Source organism: Trachemys scripta, chromosome 1, assembly GCF_013100865.1.
Source record: "Trachemys scripta elegans isolate TJP31775 chromosome 1, CAS_Tse_1.0, whole genome shotgun sequence".
NCBI lineage: Eukaryota > Metazoa > Chordata > Testudines > Emydidae > Trachemys > Trachemys scripta.
Genome location: NC_048298.1, coordinates 17,562,615 through 17,582,750, shown reverse-complemented (window position 1 = coordinate 17,582,750; position 20,136 = coordinate 17,562,615). Strand labels below are relative to the sequence as shown.

At 40.3% G+C, this 20,136-nt stretch overlaps 1 protein-coding gene across 1 annotated transcript in view; it reads left to right on the top strand.

The window, feature by feature from the left end:
• Positions 1-20,136, top strand: part of SEMA3A (semaphorin 3A) — a 196,461-nt gene that overhangs the window by 138,764 nt on the left and 37,561 nt on the right. The window contains exons 7-9 of the mRNA XM_034765525.1: positions 17,429-17,571; positions 18,719-18,833; positions 18,938-19,007. Coding sequence (XP_034621416.1) covers positions 17,429-17,571; positions 18,719-18,833; positions 18,938-19,007 — 328 coding nt within the window. The remainder of the gene's footprint in view (positions 1-17,428; positions 17,572-18,718; positions 18,834-18,937; positions 19,008-20,136) is intronic.

Below are 20,136 nucleotides of genomic sequence, written 5' to 3'. Positions count from 1 at the left end.
GCTGTCCATTTTAGTGGAAAAAATTGGAGTTTAGTGGTTTTCATTCCTATTAACTCTTCAAAGCCAACAGCAGTCCTATTCTATGCCTTCTTAAACTTCTTCAATTGATTTTTTCCCCTAAGTTTCAACATGCAACACCTGTGCAAACCCTGAAGGCAAGGGGGTTGTATAAGTGAGGGCCTAATCTGGCCTGCACAACTTTATCACTGGCAATGATGCACAAGTGGAGAGAAGCCAGTTTCACTCTCACTCAGATCCTAGGTTGAGTTTGCAGCTCTGGAAGTACAGGGAAAAAAACAACCCCTTCTTTTTACTTGTAAGCTTGCTTAGCACATTTGACTGGAAATCACTGAGACAATAAACATGAAACTGCACGACATTATTTTCCCAAATAATCACTGTTGTCAGGTACCATGGGGAAGACACAGTAAAAGAACGTAGTTGGATCCCCAGTGTGATGCCTTTGAGTCCTGCGTGCATCCTGCTTTGCTTCAGAATTCCCATTTCCATCAATGCTGTAACAAGCAGCTTTTTAAATTATCCAGGCCAGGCATACAACTATGGACACAGACTAATTTCTTTCAGTGTTTGTTACTATATTATGACAAACCTCAAGCACATATTCCATGATAATCAGTAGCTGAGGGACTGTAGTTTTTTTTCTTAGCTGCTGAGTGAAGCTTAGATATACAAACACATAGTAGATTATTCAGAGGAGATGGAAGGAATGCAGTTGTCCATGTAAACATTATTATGTTCAGTTAAAAATATTCTTGTACGGTGTATTCCTCAGCTATGTGTATTTTTAAAAAAGATCCTTAACACCCTATGGACTAAAATCTGAGTACCTTTTCCAGACCTGAAGAAAAGCTTTGTGTAGCTGGAAAGCTTGTCTCTTTCACCATCCAAAGCTGATCCAAGAAAAAAAATATTACCTCACCCACCTCATCTCTCTAAAATCTTGTGATATTTTATTTACTAAACATAGCAGATTTTTCAGTTAAACAGAAGCTGACAAAAATCCAAAGTTTCTGGCCCGCGTGTTGTTGTTTTTGTACTTTTGAATCTTCTAAAATGCCAAAATATTTTAATGTAACGGAAATTACATTTTAGCTGTTTTGTTCTCATATCTTGCATGCGAAGTAAAAAGCCCCTGGAAAGATGGACTTACACTGCCACTAACGCTAGAAGAATAGAATGTGTGTAAACTGGTGTAAGTCAGCATAGGTCCATAGGCTTCAGTGGAACTATGTCAGCTTGCACTAGTTCAGAGACTTGCCCATAGATTCGATACTTAACATATTTGTACAACTATATATTGGAATAGATCTTGATGTATAGGTTCATATATATACCCAGAAAGACAGTGTTGTTATACACCAGGGGCAGGCAACCTATGGCACGGGTGCCGAAGGCAGCACGCAAGCTGATTTTCAGTGGCACTCACACTGCATGGGAGTCCCGGGGGGCCTGTCAGGGGACGGGGGTGTGGATAGGGGTTAGGGGCAGTCAGGGGACTGGGAGAATGGGGGTTGGATACAGGGTGGGGTCACGGGAGGGGGTGGTTAGGGACAAGGAGAAGGATTCTGAGGGGGGCAGTCAGGGGAGCGGGAAGTGAGAGGGGGCAGATAGAGGGTGGGGGCCAGGCTGTTTGGGGAGGCACAGACTTCCCCACCCGGCCCTCCATACAGTTTTGCAACCCCAATGTGGCCCTAGGGCCAAAAAATTTGCCCACCCCTGTGGTAGCACGATGGACATTTTGCACATAGGAAGATGAGGTGCAACAAAGTGGCAGAAGAGAAATAATTTGCTTTAGAAGAGTGTCTTAGGGTACGTCTATACTTACCTCCGGGTTTGGTCGTAAGCAGTCGATCTTCTGGGATCGATTTATCACGTCTTGTCTAGACGCGATAAATCGATCCCGGAAGTGCTCGCCGTCGATGCCGGTACTCCTGCTCCGCAAGAGGAGTATGCGGAGTCGACGGGGGAGCCTGCCTGCCGCATGTGGACTCGCGGTAAGTACCTTGTAGTTCAAACTAAGGTACTTCGACTTCAGCTACGTTATTCACATAGCTGAAGTTGTGTATCTTAGTTCGAACTGGGGGTTAGTGTGGACCAGCCCTTAGACTGTAAGCTTTTTGGGGCACGGATCATATTTTTGTTCTGTATTTTACAGAGCCTAGCACAATGGTGTCCTGGGCCATGATTGGGTCTTCTAGTGCTGCCACAGAACAGATAATAAATAAACAATATAAAAAAGTTTCCTTTTCCCTTTTTTTTTTAAAGAGACAGATTTGTATGTATTTTTATTAGATTAGTGTCACTCTCTAAGAAATGGAGAATGCTTTTCATAAACATAAGCATACAAATAAATCGTGAATTTCCCGTCGATAGTTTAGTAAAGGTTTGGTTCAGATAAACAGGGACAAAGCCATGGCTTGGATTGGATTGGCTTTTCTTTTAAACTGGCAAATCTGTGGTAGCTTTGTGCCAACATTGAAATCAGAGTATATAGTCCTTATGTTAACCCTGGTGTATACTGGCTACTAAATTATCTTTGAGTAAAATCCATGTTCCATTGTAATTAATTGCAAAACTCCCATTGATTTCAACAGGATCAGGATTTGGGTCTTTGTGAACGTGCATGTGTTTGTGAGCAGTGAATTGCTAATGCAAAGAAACATTATAGGACAGTTCAAACGAAGCTACTAAAACCATGGAACCTCCAAAGAAGCTTTAGCAAAGTAACTGGGGAATAGTGGGCATTGGAAGTAGTAGAGACATTTACTGGAGCTAACATGCATTGTGAATATTTAAAGAATGTTATTTTGATGGGGTGGGAGAGTGGAAGTTTCCCATAAAAGTTTTAAGCAAGAAAGCAAAATCCTGGGAATAAAGGAGATGAAAGAAGGATTTGATTTCATAGACTACAAGACAGGAAATAGTAAACTTTAAAAGATAACTGTAAAAACTGTAACTGTAAAAAGAGGAGTTGTGGAGTAGGCAGACACAGTGTGTTGTAAAGCTGGCAAATAAAGGTCTCTTAAAATAGGTTTAAAAGGTTGAAATTAGATCTACAAGCATGGAGAACAGAGAGAGTCAACAAAAACTAGCAACATACCCAGGCAAGTGTTTAAAATGATGCTTTCAGATTTGCTATAGAGGCCAAAAAAGTAGTCTTGTAAATCCTTTGCGAGAATTATGTGTGATTTCCTTATGTGCAGTTTGTCTTGATATTTTAAAATGTATCTTCAATTACCGAACAGTAAGACAGATGAACTGTAAATAGAAAGCCTCATGACAGCTGACCCCTGATGACTACGGATCTTTCATAATTTGTTGGATAACCTGTCATCTGTATTCTGTACAGCATTCAAGATACGTGTAACAAGAAAAACTAAAGAATAAAATGTGGGAAGGAAAGGGAGTGCCATCCCTTTTGCCAGAATTATGCTTTACTTGCTTCCTTATGATACCTAGAAACTCCAGAGGTGGGTCCATTAGAAAGAGAAAGCAGTCACTATTTTGTTCTTACATATAATTTAATTTCATAAAATAAAATGTTTCTGTACCTTCTAAAAGCTGAAATTTAAAAGTAGTTTCCATTGGCAATGTCTGTTTCCTGAATGGTACCACAGCAGATATCAACACTGCAAAGGCAAAATTCTCTTCACTCATCAGCATTGCAGGTCTCAATTGTATACTCCGCCCTATTTCTGTGCACAGAACTCCCATTTAGGTCAATGAGAGCTCTGAACATGGAATGAGTATAGACTATGCAACAGAGAGCTGCACTGTGAATCAGTGAGTGATTCTCACTAGCCTGTGTATAGGGATTGGTATTATTGCTACCCAGTCCTGTGATATGCAATTTGAACAGCTCAGATATGTTTTTTGACATAATTACCAGACTCTTGTCTGTAGAAAGCGTCTCCCGAGAGAGTGTTCCACAGCTTAATACATTTTACTGTGAGAATATTTTTCCTGAGTTTTCATTTTTTAAAAATGTCATACCCTTATCCTATGTCACTGACTAAACAATTCTTCTCTCTTTGGTGTTTAAGCACCTCGAGTATTTATGTGTGCTTGTAGGCACCCCACCAGACCCACTGAAAAATAACATTAAAATACAGGTGCACCGCCCTTTCTGACAACGGCTTGAGAATATTCCCAGAAATTTTTTATAATCTGGAGTTACAGTAATTATGCCTCAAAGCTTTCTGAACCTCTGTGTGCAGACACGGAAGTAGATGTTTTGTGTGACTACAATGAGCAAGTCTCTGAACTACAATGAGCGAGATTTGACCCTTAAAGCATAATTGACAATGAGCAATCCTCTATTAACAGGGAGATCGACCAGGTAACCTAGTTGGTCTTTTCCATCTCTAGTGAATCCATGATTGTAGTAGTATGCCATTATTTCTCCCTCTCTTTTTTTATATCAACAGTGTTAATATATCATCTCAGTGATAAGCCTGTAAATTATTTCCATTGAGCTATAACTCCTGGTAATCCTTTTTTCTGCTGATTGATGCTAAATTAAGTTGGAATTACATATTATGTCCATGTGACTACTAAATGAGGTCGTCATAATTGATGTTGTCACACTGAATATCAAAAGTAGTAATGAGGATTTGTGTCTCCACTCCCAAGTGTGGCTGAAATGCCTTGCTGGATTTTGCATTATTTCACTAAATTGAGAGATTAGTTAAAAACCGTCATTCACCCGGTGCTTATTTCGGTCTCTACTGCCTTCATTTATTAAGCTTGCCTTAATGGATTTTGTGTCAAGTTGTTGTACGCTGGCTCTAAAAGTTAATTATAATAACAAAGCCATTTTACATAGTCTGACAAAATGACCTCAGCTTTGTGACTGCATCAAAAGGACTTGGCAAAGGAATTAAATTATTGTGCAAGGATTAGAAAGGTTAGGGAATCTCTACAGGACTGTTTGTCTGCTGGATCACTGCTTTGGAATAGGACTGGTTTGGTGATCATCATCTGATGAGCATTCCCTAAAATATGAATTGATGGGCTCAATCCAGTTCTTTTTGTACATATATATAGCACGTTCTAACCAGTTCACTGACATTGATGGATTAAGCCTGACAGCACCCCTGTGAGGTACAATAGATAAATATTATTCTTCCTATTTTTCAAATGGATGAACTGAGACCCCTGTGGTAAGGGCCATATTGTCCGCTATGCAGGAAAAATACACATAGGCAACAGGAAACAACATGAGTGGAAAATTTGTCTGGCCAGTGAGGCGTTTGTGTTCCCTGTAAAATTGGCTAGGGGATCCTAAATGCCTAGATCTCAGGAGATGGGGGTGTCGCGGGGGCTCAGATCACCATGCAACACCCTCTACACTGCTGCTCAGCTCACAGCTTCATAGAATCAGAGAAATGTAGAACTGGCAGAGATCTCGGTAGGTCATCTAATCCAATCCCCTAAGTGTTATCTAGACAATCCTTGATAGGTGTTTGTCAAACCTGTTCTTAAAAACCTTCAATGGTGGAGATCCCACTGCCTCCCTAGGTAGCATGTGTCATTCATCAGCCATGCTGTTAATGCTTGATCCATGTAATTTCCCTCTCCAAATCCCCACCATACGTGGGCTACAAACTATAAGATAATATAGATTTATTTATTTTTTGGAGGACATCAGTCTTCTGGCTGCTAGACTTTCAGGAATAACCTGATCATTTAAAAATTAACACAGTGGTGTTAGAAATCTAACACCTCCAGATATAGGCAGCCACAGAAAAGAGGTGCTAATGACATCCCATAAATTTTGGTGGTTGTTCTTTAAAGAGATAATAATCACCTCTTTCAGATTAAATAGGATGGGTAGATCAGAAGGTCTGTTTTGTGGGAAATCTAATTTACTTTGTGAATTATGCTATAATTTCACTGAACTTTTGTGTTCACTTTTCTTCACCATATAATTAGTCATTATAGAGAATCAAAATTATTGTTGTCTCTTTAAGAACAAAGGCCTCAGAAACTGATAATTATTTCACAGCTCAACATTTTTTTTCTTTCTCCTTCCCATGCAGCCTACAATATTGCTCGTTAGAAATGTTCAGAGTAAGAACTAAAGTATGGGGGAGGGGAAGATTGGCTCCACCCTAGCGGCAGTGCCTGGAGATTGTGGGTACGTCTGTATTGCAATCACAGAATCAGCAGGTCTCGCATCCTCTCTGGTGATCATGCACAAGAGGACAGCACCACACACTCATATGCAAAGAAGTAAGTTATGTGGGACTGAGGGGAGCTTGTTACAAATTTTAAAGATGTAACAAGGGCTATCTCTCATCATGCTCCCACACAGCATCTGTAGAGGCACCATGGGTCTGGTTCTCATTGGCATTAAAGCCCACTTTCACTGCTTTGGCAGTGAAAAGTGACCTTGAAGAGAGCATACATTTAATTCACTGTCATTTTAAAACTCCTTTACATTGGAGGAGTGGTGTAAGGGAACCTTAGGATAAATGAAAGTCAGGCCCTAAGCCTAAGGGCATGTCTGCATTGCAATCACAGCATGTGATTGCAGCTTGCATAGACATATTTGAGCTAGCTTTAATCTAGCTAATTCAAGTACAGTAACTCCTCGCTTAACGTTGTAATTATGTTCCTGAAAAATGCGACTTTAAGCGAAACGATGTTAAGCGAATCCAATTTCCCCATAAGAATTAATATGAAGGGGGGGGGGGGGAGGCTTAGGTTACAGGGAAATTTTTTTCACCAGACAAAAAGACTGTATACACACACACACACACACTCACACACACACACTCATCATCACTGTGTACCAGTAATAAATTGTTTGTTTAAAACTTATACTGTGTGTGTATAAGTACATATATATATATACACACACACACACAGAGTATAAGTTTTAAACAAACAATTTAATACTGGTACACAGTGATGATGATTGTGAAGCTTGGTTGAGGTGGTAAAGTCAGAGGGTGGGATATTTCCCAGGGGATGCCTTACTGCTAAATGATGAACTAGTGATTGGCTGAGCCCTTAAGGGTTAACACATCATTATTAATGTAGCCTCACACTCTACAAGGCAGCACGAATGGAGGGAGGGGAGACAGCATGGCAGATAGAGACACACACCCTGTGTGTGAGAGAGAGAGACATGCATTGCTCCTTTAAGTACACTGACCCCACTCTAAGTACACTGCCTTTTTAAGTTGATCAGCAAGCTGAGACAGCAGCTGCTGCCAGGAAGCTCCCTCCGTCCTGAGCCCTGTCGTGTGTGTCCCCTGCTCTATGGAAGATGGAATAAGTGGGAGGCAGGAGCAGGAGGGAGGGGGACACCCTGCCATTAGCCCCTTCTCCCCCCCCCCCCCCACAGCAAGCAGGAGGCTCCCAGGAGCCGCTCCAAGGCAGAGGGCAGGAGCAGCACACGGCAGTGAGGGGAGGGACAGCTGAACTGCTGGCAATTGATAGCCTGCTGGGCGACTGCCGCACAGGGAACTTAGTGGAGCGGGGAGCTGATAGAGGGGCTGCCAGACCACCTTGGTTCCAAGCCCCCACCAGCTAGCTCCAACGGGCTGCTCTTCCTGCATGCAGTGGACAATGAGGCGGCTGCCAAACGACGACGTTATAAGGGAGCATTGCGCAACTTTAGACGGGCATGTTCTCTAATTGATCTGCAATGTAACAGCGAAACAACGTTAACCGGGACAACTTTAAGTGAGGAGTTACTGTACCAGAACGGTGAGGCTGCAGCAGTGTGCACTTCAGACTGGGATGCAAGCCTGCCTGAAACCCAGGTAGTTACTTGTGGGGCTGCCCTGTAGTGAAGTGCACATTGCCACAGCTTCTCTGCTGCAGAACCTGAGCTAGGTTAGAGCTGGCTTAGGTATGTCTACGCAAGATGCAATCCCCTCCTCCCCCTATGATTGCAATGCAGACATGCCCTGACTCTCATTTATCCTAAGGTCCCTTTACACCACTTAGCACTTGTTGTGGGCCAAATCACAACCAAGCCTAAATCTCTCCCCATTTCCTATAACTATACCTGCAGTTGTTGATTTTTTTTTCTTTTCTTCTTTTTTAATTTTCTGATTTCCTCTGGTGAATACTATTCTTGGAATACAAATGCTGCTGTTCAACTAATCTGAACTGAGGTTGAGCCAAGATTCTTTGCCAAGATGTGACAACCCCGTTGGGGGTTTTGGTTTCAGTCTGCATGAGTTTCACACACCTAAACCAATAGATTCTGTCCACAGGGCTGGAGCCCACAACATCCCTTCTGGTTCATTTGGAATTTGCAGTTTGTATAAATGGAGAGAGAGAAAAATTGGTTTTTCCCTTTTTATGCAGAGAACAGTTATAATCAGGAAGCAAACTAGATTCCACAGAAGTAAAGATGTAAAAATATAACCCACAACCATCAGCTTAGACCCTGAGGTACAAAGATGTTTTTATTTCAGGAGAAATCTAAGTGTCAGGATAGTTATGAGAATCATGCATCTGTTTTTTTGTCCAGGCCCAACCTGCAGATCTAAAGAGCTTGAATAAAGAAGACAGCTTTATTTTAATGTTTCTTACAATAAGAATCACTCTTAGATGATGATGATAACTAAAATATTGCAAATCCTTGCCCAGTATGATTCGATTCCCGTTGCCAATTGTGTGACAGTAGTATTAAGGTCTGGACAGAAGCTGGATGTGGAAGAGTATTGTGAGTTCATTAGCATTCTCTGCTAGGTGTTTCCTTCTTCCTGTGCTATCTTCTTGTATTAGAATGTTGAAAAAGGTGCTAGCTTAATATCATGTAGAGCATCTTTCATCCTTAAATGTCCCAAAGCACTTTGCCTCACTCACCAGCAAAATACAGGCACCTGTACAGTGAAACAGTGTGGGTATTTAACAGCACAGAGCAACATTACACAAGTTTTTAGTCCAAAAAGTGAAACATATTGTAGGCAATTGAAATTGCAGGAGGATTTTAGATAAACTAAATACACTTGATCCCATATTATAATTTCACTATGACACTAAGGCCAGTATCACTAGGCTTTGAAAAAATATGATGAGAGCTCTAATTTCTGATCAGATCCTAGCTTAATTTCGCACCCAACAAACACTACCTTAGGAGTACTGATTATTCTGGTGTACTGATTTAGTAATAATTCAGAGACAAAAGTGCCAACTACCAAATCATAAATACCATTATCTTGAGAACTCTTGATTTTTCCCAGGAGCAGGATTCCCATTAGTATGAATGACCAAAAACAGTTCTGCTTATCTTGCAAGAGTAGCTAATATCACAACCAGATATGGTATGAACACAGAAATAGTATGGATGGCTCACAGCCGCTTTTACTTCTGCTGTAAGCTTCCCAAGGTCCTCTACGGGTCTTGAGAAACAAAGAATAGCCAGAACACACTGCACTTCAGCCACACTCTTTCTTTGTCCCTGGGCCTGCCCTGACACAGCCCCTGTGCTAAGGGCTGGGAACAGGACTGGTATAACGCCCTTACACCATCTTTTAACAGCCAAGGAGTTCCCTTGTATAAGGGATATTCTCAGGGAGCCATTTTCACCATCTTTGAGGAATCTTTATGCCAGCAGAGAGCTGTAAAAAGTGTGACACCCAGAAATGTGAGCCACTGTGTTACCCTGTGCCTTAGCAAGAGCAAGGGCTTTGCTGCAGCTAAACTGTATCAGTTCCCTGACGCACCAACTTGTCTGCCTTGTCAGCAAGCTCTTCGGGACTCTGCCAATCTAAACCTTTCCTTGCAGGCAACAACCAGTGAACCCCAGTTCCCGAGTTCCCCAGAGACGTCTCCCTGCAGTGTCCAGTCCCTCTCATGGGATGTTCACAGAAATTATTAAGTTCACTGCCTCCAAAGAGACAGAGCACAGATTAGCCTCTAAGGTTAGCTGGAGAGACACACTTCATACACAGCATTCAGATGGTTTTGTAATAAAACCAGAATATGTTTATTAACAAGAAATAAGTGATACTAAGTAAAGAAAAAAGAGACAGGTATGGTTACAAACAGTAAAATAAAACATGCCTTCTAGTGACTAAAACTTAATTTTAGATAGTTATGATCTTTGCCTAAGCAGTTTTCTTACTTACCGCTAGTTCACATCGTCCCTAGCCTGCCAGATTGAGGATCCAACTTTCACAGGCTCAGAGAGGGGTTTACCCTGTATCCCGTCAGTGATGGATAACTAAAAGGCCTTTTTGCTCCCGTTGTATTATTCAAAGTCCATTGTCTGTGCCTCAAGAGCCAGGGAGGCTTCTTGGGGTGCAGATTCTGTCCCCTGGTGTGATTGTTAAACAGTTTTCTCTCCTGCTTGTTTACCTTATACGTAAATGTAGTTCCATTGTCCACTGTCAGGAATTCTGCAAGCTGGTCAGACAATTAAATACATATTCCTTTTTCTAGGGCAGGCTAGATTTATGCATTGTCTCCCAAGCACATGTAAAGAACATAGTTTCAGCACACATCTATACTTTGTACAAAACTGGTCCTTACATCACACAATCATTTTTGGGACCAGTGTGTCACCAGTTTACATAGGATACCCCAGAGGACCCCTCTGAGATACATCTTATGACAACAGTGCATTGGGGCAATGGTTGTGTCAGGCCCGAGTTACAGGATGGAGGACCCTCTTCCATTTGGTACTGAGGGGCTCCCTCAGTCACAAAGGGGCTTATGTGTAAGTGAGAATCAGGCCCAAAGTTTGACTGACTCAGTGGCAAAAGATGGCATTTGACAGGTGACAAAGTAACTGAGGGCGATTTAGAAGCACACCATTAAAAGATTAAGAGGTTTGTAAAATATGGTAAAATGTGTAAGAACATAAGACGAGTTAGCTCTCTTGTCATCACATATTAAAAGCTTTGTCCCTGGTGACCTTATGGAAAGTAGTAGGGACTTGGAGCTTTGCGGTGCACATTTGTGATGGGGGCTATAAGTCTTCCTCTGAGAAGGCAATACAGCTAGCTATGATTTTCAAGTTCAGATTTTCTGAGGACAGTTCCTGCTTTTTTGTACATGCTGGGTCTCTGTTGACAAGCACTGTGTGTTTATGAAGTCTGAATAGCTGTCTATTTTTGCAGCAAAGAGTCCTGTGGCACCTTATAGACTAACAGACGTATAGGAGCATGAGCTTTCATGGGTGAACACCCACTTCTTCGGATGTCTATTTTTGTTATTGTTAAATTTTTAATTTAAGATTCCCTCGTCTCATTACCTCTTCGCAGGGTTCTAGTCATCCTTCAGTAATTTTCATTAAATTACAGCAACTGCAACTTTACTGAGCGTAAAATTTCCCTACAGTTTCCTTGAATTTTCTAGTTGTGAACGGGGGAAATTTGTCATTCTGACCACAAATCTCCTGTAATGGGAGCATCTGATTCAACCTCCTTGCAGAATGCCTCCTGTGAGAACTGCCCTTTTTCCTCTTTGAAATGACGGATCTCCATCATTGGAGATTTTTAAGAGAAGGTTGGACAAACGCCTGTCAGGGATGGTCTAGTCCTGCCGTGAGTGCAGGGGACTGGACTAGATGACCTCTCGAGGTCCCTTCCAGTCCTCTGATTGTATGATTCTATGAAGGAATGACCCTAACTTCTGTTTGCTCAGCTTAGTTAGTGCATCTTGACATCTAAAGGCAATTTTGGTGCCGTTTCCTTTATGGATCATCATTAAAATGCTAATACGATTCATTCAGGAATCCAATCTGCTTTCTTTTATTGTTTTTGCTGTTGTTCTTTTGTTGTTATTGCTAAAGAATAATGCTTGTGAGGGAGCAAATAAAGATTGATTTTTCTTTAGCTTTATCTGAACCTGAAATGCTGAGACAAGCAAAACATGTTTCCATTACTTAACTAAGCAAACAATGGCATATCAATCATAAAGGCAGCTGGACCAAGGTGTCTTTTTCATAAAGTGGTAGATTTCTCATGAAGGACAGTTTAATGGGCTGCTGCCAATGAAATTGCTAAAGAACTGGTAATCCCAGAGGGCCATACAAAACTGGAGCTAGCAGAAGGTGTCAGTTAGGGTATGAGAAGTAGCCCAGTGTCAAGAGACTCGAGAAAAGGAGATTGAAAAAAGTTGAAATGCATTTCTTAATTATTTGCTCCATGACACCGATTGTTTTAAATCAACGTTTCTATTTTTAACCTGCTTGGACTGGCTATGAGATCAGAGAAATGTTTCTGCCATTAATGTTTATCATGTTTACATTGTGGTTTCATTCCCCCTTTGATCATGCTTAAATATACTTCTGACATGTTCTTTTGATGTTTGTTGTCTTTTTAAAACACATTTTGACATTGATTGCTTGAGTTTTGAACATAAGGAATCCTTGTAAACTGTTTAAACCCAAAGTGTTCCTTAAATCCTTTTCACTAAAGGTGTTTTATGGGCTTGGACCGTGGAAAAGAATATGATCCACAGGGTGTTGTGACTGCTTATATTATTAGAAGAACCATGTGTTTCTTAATAGTTATAGTGATTTTGGGATCACATAGACTCCAGTAATTTGTACATGGCAATCTGAGGTAGTCATATCCATTGATAATAGCTTGCGGAGTACTACCATGGGTTCTACTCCTTTCGGCTCCTGCTTCCACTTCCCATACAACAGAAGTTCTTTTAGCTCATTCCCCCATAGCCTCTCTTTTATATGTCATCAACTTCCTTATGTGTCTGTGCTGAACATATGAAGTATGTCAATGCTGCCTGAATGATCTTAAACTCTCCCTCGGGAACTCTTGATAATAAGATAAGTTACTGAACTAGCTAAAATTTTCAGGGTGATGCTATATCCCTAGTATCAGAGGGGTAGCCATGTTAGTCTGGATCTGTAAAAGCAGCAAAGAGTCCTGTGGCACCTTATAGACTAACAGACCTATGCATCCGACAAAGTGGGTATTCACCCATGAAAGCTCATGCTCCAATACGTCTGTTAGTCTATAAGGTGCCACGGGACTCTCTGCTGCTATATCCCTAGTGTCAACAGCTGAACAGATATGCTGGGGAACATACTTCCTTTTGCTGCATGAGTGCACTAGTAGAAAAACAGGGTATATGAAGTGCCTGACATTTAGGCATCATCCCCAAAAGAAGAGAAAGACAAAATTGCAACCCAGGCAGAGAGTGCTAAGTTGGTTGACAGGTGACTATCTGGCTGGATCACCATGGCCCCAAAGGACTGGATTTGGGCAAAGTCAGGCCCCCAAGAGATCTTGGGCAATAGGCTTCAGACATCAGGCAAGACATTCATCACAAGCTAGGGCAAGGCTATTGCAAAATTGCTGAAGCTCCTCAGATCAGGTCAAGTGTGCATGGCTGCTACTGGCATCACATAACCCTGTACAACATGCCATAAGTTGGGCATTCAGCGACTAAACTGAGAATCACGCCACTGAGTGGTGGGAGGGGTATGCCAGGTACCCATTGGAATGAAAAATAATATCCTCAAAGGAGTAATTCCAGCTGGCATTGCTGCCCTTCCGCTAGCTCTTGGTTGAGCGAAGATCAGGGGAGACAACCCTGAACTAAACCCATTGTGGCGAAAACATCAGGTGGTTGGCATTGCAATTCAGCTCTGCCTTCCAGCATCTCCTGCAACTGTGCTGGCTTCTAAACATCTTGGTCTTCTGAGCCTTTGGGCCTGAATAATACCACGAAGAGGGGGGCTGTGATCCTAAGCTCAACCTCTGCCTCCTTATTTTTTTTCTGCATAGATGTATACACCAAAGATTTGGGTTTAATGGTCTCCCTCTTCAAACTTGCTTGTTGGAATATGAGGACAACATACACTGGTATGTCAAACAACCTTGAGGAGGTCAATGACTGTAGGAAGGCTGCCATCATCAACAGAGAGCTGGAGAAACTTGACATTGACATAGCCTCCCTCTCTCTGAGACTGGACTAAATCTGTAATTTAGTCCAGATGCAGTGTTGCTTCTTTTGGCATGAAGAAAGCAAACAAGATCGTTGTGAGGACAGGGTGGGTTTTGCAGTCAAAAATTCATTCACATCTCTAGTTGAATGTCCCATTGCAACATCAGAATGAATCATATTAGTAAAAATATCTACCACAGGTGGATTTACTAACATCATTAGTACATATGTGACAACACTTTTCTTCACCTCTGTAGAGAAGGACTTGTTCTATCAGAAACTCGACTGTGTCATCAGCAAACTACCACCAGGCAAGCAACTCTATCTACTGAGAGACTTCAATGCTAAAGTCATCTCACATCACGAGATGTGGCTGCTAATCACTGGTCACCATGGAGTGGGAAAAATTAACAACAATGGTCAAAGACTACTGGAGCTCTTAACCCACCAGTGACTGTGCATTACCAACACATGCATTACCAGAAAGTCTCCTGAAGACACCCCTGATCTGGAAACTAGCACCAACTAGATTTAATTGTCACCTGTAGAAAACACCTAAAGCTTGCTCTCCATACTTGCAATTTTCACAGTGGATGCTGCAAAATAAGGCTTTCATTAAGGAAATTCCATCATACCAAACAGAACTGTTGCTCACACATTAACATCAATAACACAAAAGACCAAGGAAGGTGTTTAGTACCAATCTTAGGGAAGCAATTGCACCTACCCTGAATGCTCATGCAGCATAGAAGACATTCAGAATATCCATACAGCTGTAACATTTGCTTTTAGTGAACACACTATAACAACTGGTTTGCAGCATACCCTGAAGAAATATTTCCAGTTATTGAAACAAAATGCACCTCAGATTTCCAACACACCATTCACCCCTCTCCTGAGACATATGCTAACCTCAGAGTGGCCAATTATACTGGCCTGATCTGTGCTAAAGATACAAATGCCCTTTGAGAATGGAGATCTAAGAGGTCTGATTAATGCAGTTAAGAAAGCAATAGGTCCTTCATCTATCCCACTCAAATATCTTAATGGAGACATCATCATTGACAGAAGCAAACAAATACAACACTGGTTGGAACACTATCACAAACTCTATTCATGTGAGTCCACTGTTTCTGAAATAGTCCTAATTGTGACCTCGGGGCTCTAGGCCATCAAAGAGCTTGGTATAGAATCATCTATAAAGACAAACCACTTTCTAGCACCAGGAAAGGCTGCAGAAAGAAATGGAATTCCAGCTGAAGTACTGAAAAAAGGACAAGTAGTGCTTAAATATCTGCACAATGTCTTGCTTGCCTGCTGGAGAGAAGGGGGGTACCACAAAACGGATGTCAACTTCATAATGCTGTATAAAAGCAAAGAAGATTGGAGTGATTTTAACTACAGAGGAATCCCTCTCCTGAGTGTTACTGGCAAGGCATTTACATGGGTAATTTTTAAAAGACTGCAACTTCTTGCTGAATGTGCATATCCAGAGAACCACTGTGGCTTCTGTGCTAGTTGATCTACCATCAACATGATTTTTGCACAAAAGCAATTGCAAGAAAAGTGTCAAGAATAAGGATAACCTCTATACATGGCCTTCTTAGATCTTACAAAAGCTTTTGACCTGGTTAACAGAAAGGATCTTTTTCAATTGCTAGAGAGAACTGGTTGCCTCTCAGTCCTCCTCAGTCTGATTCAATCTTTCCATAATGGCATGAAGGCTATAGTTCAATATGATGGTGATCAATCTGACAGCTTCGAAATTCACAGTGATGTCGGACCAGGATGTGTTTTGGCACCAACACTATTCAGTTTATTTTTTTCTTTGCTGCATCATCATGCTTTCTCATCTAGCACCAAGGGTGGACATCTCCATACAAGATCAGATGGAAAACTCTTCAACCTTGCATGTCTACAAGCAAAGTCAAACATCTGCTTATATGAGATGTGCTATTAGTTGATGATACAATGCTCATCACACGTAGTGTTTACAGTTAGTTAGCATATAAACTGAGGAGAATCCTTAGTAAATAAAGTAGTGGTTTTAATAAGCCAGATCCTCAGCACAGCACAATCTGTCTCATTACCTCCCTAAGTATGTGATGATGTGTTAAGATGACACTTTAATACATGATACTAGAACAGCATATAATTTGACATAGGGACAGGACTCTTTGAATAGTTAAATAAAAGTTCACACTAAATTATCCCAGCAGGATGTAAAATGCCGAAGGAAGAACAGTAGCTTGGTAATTCTGTTTGATTTACCTCCTTTTCGCTAGTCAAAGAGGCCAACGGAAATACTGGAATGAAAAATGCAATATTGGGCCAGATCTTCCTCTGGTGTAAACTGGCACAGCCTCATTGAAGTCAATGCAGCTATGCTGATTTACACCAACTGAGTATATGTCCTAATTTTTTTGCCCACTGTTTTCTGTTTGTTTTATCAATCTCTCTTGAGGCTTTATATATCTGCAATATCACTGTCTAGATAGAGACATATGTGTGGAAGGGGAATTTGTACTCTGAATAATAATGTCAATAGAGCTGATCAGAAAATGGTATTTTTCATTAAACTTTTCTTTAAAAATGAAAAACTCATTTAAAAAATCTTTCCCACCTAAATGGATTTTGTTTTTCCATTAAAGAATGGTTTTCAAAGCATTGTTTTGTTTTTGTTTTTAGTAGTTGAAAAGCAATGGAAAATTTCAAACAAAATGGCCATTTTTCATCCAAAAAATATTTTATAGAATGATTTTTAACCTGTTCTTGAGTGTTCTGTCTATAGTTCCTATTACTACAAAAGCTTAGGGCCTCCCAATCTTTAGTGTATTTATCTTCACAGCACCCTTACATTTTATACATGGGGGACTAAGACACAGAGAGGTTAAGTGACTTGATTAAGGTCACAGAGGATGTATATGGCAGTTCAGGGATTTGAACACAGCTCTCCCAATTCTCAGCCAAACACCGTAGCTACTCGACAAACCATCTTCTTCCTCTGTTGTAGCTTTCCTGTGCAGTTTTCATTTCTGCTGTATAGAAAGTCAAAATAAACAAGGAAATGAGAAGTAGGCAAGACTGAATGTGAAAGAAACTCTCAACAATCCATGCATGGAATTAGGAAGCTATGCTGTAATGTTACACTACAGTTAAAAGAGCAATTTCATTTGTATTATATTACTTCATATGCTTTCCTGAATCACTACAGAGTATGAATAGCAAATGCTGCTATATATTGGATAAATAAACTATAGATGTGTGCTGGTGTGCAGTGTTGGGAATGTGTGTGTGTGTGTGTGTGTGTTGTTCTAGTATCAGGTTCCAAGAGCAGAAACAAGTTGTGATAGGGATTTCCTTTGGATGGGAGCACCAGGAAGAAAAGTTGAAAATTTGCTTATTTGATGAAAGGGTTAGTTCATGTGTGCAAGTCAGAATGGAAGAATCCTTTCATGTAAATAAGGCAACAGATTTTACTTGCTGTGTAGTAACATGTACATTGGCATTTTCTTCTCAGATCCTAGGTTTGTTAGTGCCCACCTAATACCAGAGAGTGATAACCCAGAAGATGACAAAATCTATTTCTTCTTCCGTGAAAATGCAATTGATGGAGAGCACTCTGGAAAAGCCACCCATGCCAGAATAGGGCAGATCTGCAAGGTAATATGGTGACTTAATTTTATAAGAATTAATGCCCTCAGTTAAAGCTATAAAAGTGATATTAGCAACTACTCTTTCTTGGCTGTACATTAGTCTATGGTAGCATTGGCAATGTAGTGATGCCAAGGTCTTCCAGAATGACCAATAGTCAAGGGAAAACATCAAAGAGGTACAATAGTCAGTTCTGTTCTGTTTGGAGTAGCACCCCAAATTTACAATGCATCATCCAAAAATGATCAGAACCTCCTGAGTTTTCAGAATGTGGCAGAGAGAAATAGAGTCTTGTGCAAGAAACATGGTACTTCCTGCTTCCAGGTGGACCAGATATTCTGTAGACATTTTCTTTCTTGAGTTATTTTTCACATTTAAAGTTCCTATTCCAGGTAGAACTTCTAAAGGCAAAGGCATATGAAAATGAAAATAATTGGTTAGGCTAAGTTTTATAAATGAACAGTGTCAAGGGTCTCAAATATTTTCCTGAGGGACCTTGAGAAAATATCTATGAATTTTGATAGCTTTGGTAAATATAATGTTTAGAGTAGAATTTCACATTATTCCTTAAGGCAGGACTCCAAGTCACTATCTCTGAAAAACGAGATAGCAGCTTGGAAAATTATAGCCCCACCCTTATGGAGATGTTGATCTGCTCCTACTGTCAGCCCTGCTATTAAACATCTGATTCTCCCACCCTAACACCTTTTATACTTTGATCTTGTACAACATGTGGGGCTACCTTGTTGATATTCGGTAAAGAATAATGAGCTGTTTAAACTTTATTGAATCTTGGCAACATGTAAGCTTGCACAGAAGCAAAATACTCTGTCAATCTGCCCAATTGCTTTTTCTTTCTTTCTTTCTTTCTTTCTTTCTTTCTTTCTTTCTAATTTAAGATTTTCTAGGAATAAGTTCTTCTGAAAATGGTATTAAATTCATAGTAATAACCATGACAAATTTAAATAGATTAAATATTGGTATATTTGAAAAAATGAGGGGATTTTATAATTTCCTAAACAATAAAAAGGACAATATGTAAAACCGTGAATTATGATGTTATATTTAGCACGCTGTTCCGTCAGTTTTTTCATATCAATTCCCATTTCAAACAGGAATATGATCATGTATTAACATACAGTATTTCTCCTGTTAGAATGACTTTGGTGGACACAGAAGCCTTGTTAATAAATGGACAACTTTCCTTAAAGCACGCCTGATTTGTTCTGTGCCAGGGCCCAATGGCATTGATACTCATTTTGATGAACTACGTAAGTAGCCACAATGGATTTGAATGCAGAATCATTTTCTAGTATTTTCATTACTGAAATGACCATGTGTTTTCTTTTTTTCCTTTTTTTTGTTTTCGTTACAGAGGATGTGTTTCTAATGAACTCAAAAGACCCCAAAAATCCAATAGTCTATGGAGTGTTTACAACTTCCAGGTACAGAATATATCATTTTACTTGTATGGAAACTTGTGTAGCTGGTTGCTTTAAAGAGTTCTCTTTGTTAAAATGTTCTTAAGAAACACAGCGTTTTCTTAACCTTTGAACTGCACAAAGGCAGTGTAAGTTAGAAGTAATGAATTCAATTTCTTTTCTTATGAGCAATGTACATCATTGCCCTGACGCAAGTTTGAAAGAATGTGTCAGTTTCTCAGCCTCTTCCTGCTGAAAAATTGGCTTTAAGGTTGGAGGGTGAAATGTCAATCCCTTGCCAGATAGAGCTGGTAAAGTAATGCAGGAAGAATTTTTTAAAAAATCAGCAAATTTTAGAATTTTGGAAAACTTCTGGATAATCAATAAGCTTTTTAAGAAAAAACAGCGAAGATTTTTTCCACTACTCTTCAACTGAGTCCAGTACATCCTTGGTGTAAATCCATTGGCTTCATAGGCTCATAGATTCTAAGGCTAGAATAGATCACTGTGGTCATCTAGTCTGATCTCATGCATAACACAGTCCATAGAACTTCCCTCAAATGGGCTTACACCAAGGATGGGATTGTCTCTAGGCTTTTGTCTCATGAAGGACTGAATTTGCCTCTGAGGGAAAAGCCACCTATAACCCTGGAGGGAGGCATATGTTTTTAAATATAAGTTTCTAGGCATCACATAATCCACAAGAATGAGGCTCATGTGGCATCTACTATCCTTGTAGAAACCCCAAGGAAATGCACAGCAGTGCAGTTTCAGTGTGTGTTGTCAAAAGGGGGAAGTGAGGGAGAGAGAGAAAGGGCAAAACTAAAACCAATATGCTGACTATTAGCAAGGGTATATAAAGTGATTAGTTGGCTACAGGATGAGTAATGGGTTACAAACCCTTTTGCATGAAGGTCACCATTATGAAAAACACGTGAGACCTCTTTATTTATACCAATAAATTGCATTTGCAGAATAACAGCTATTACAAATAGATTTCCACCCCTTCTTTATGAAGCAGTTCATAAAGCCTTTATGAAGCCTTCTTTATGAAGCAGTTCAATTTCAAAATCAGGGATGGAAAACTGAAAAACACATATTATCTATTAAGAGCCAGATTCAACCATCCTAAGTATTACTCATATAGTAGTAG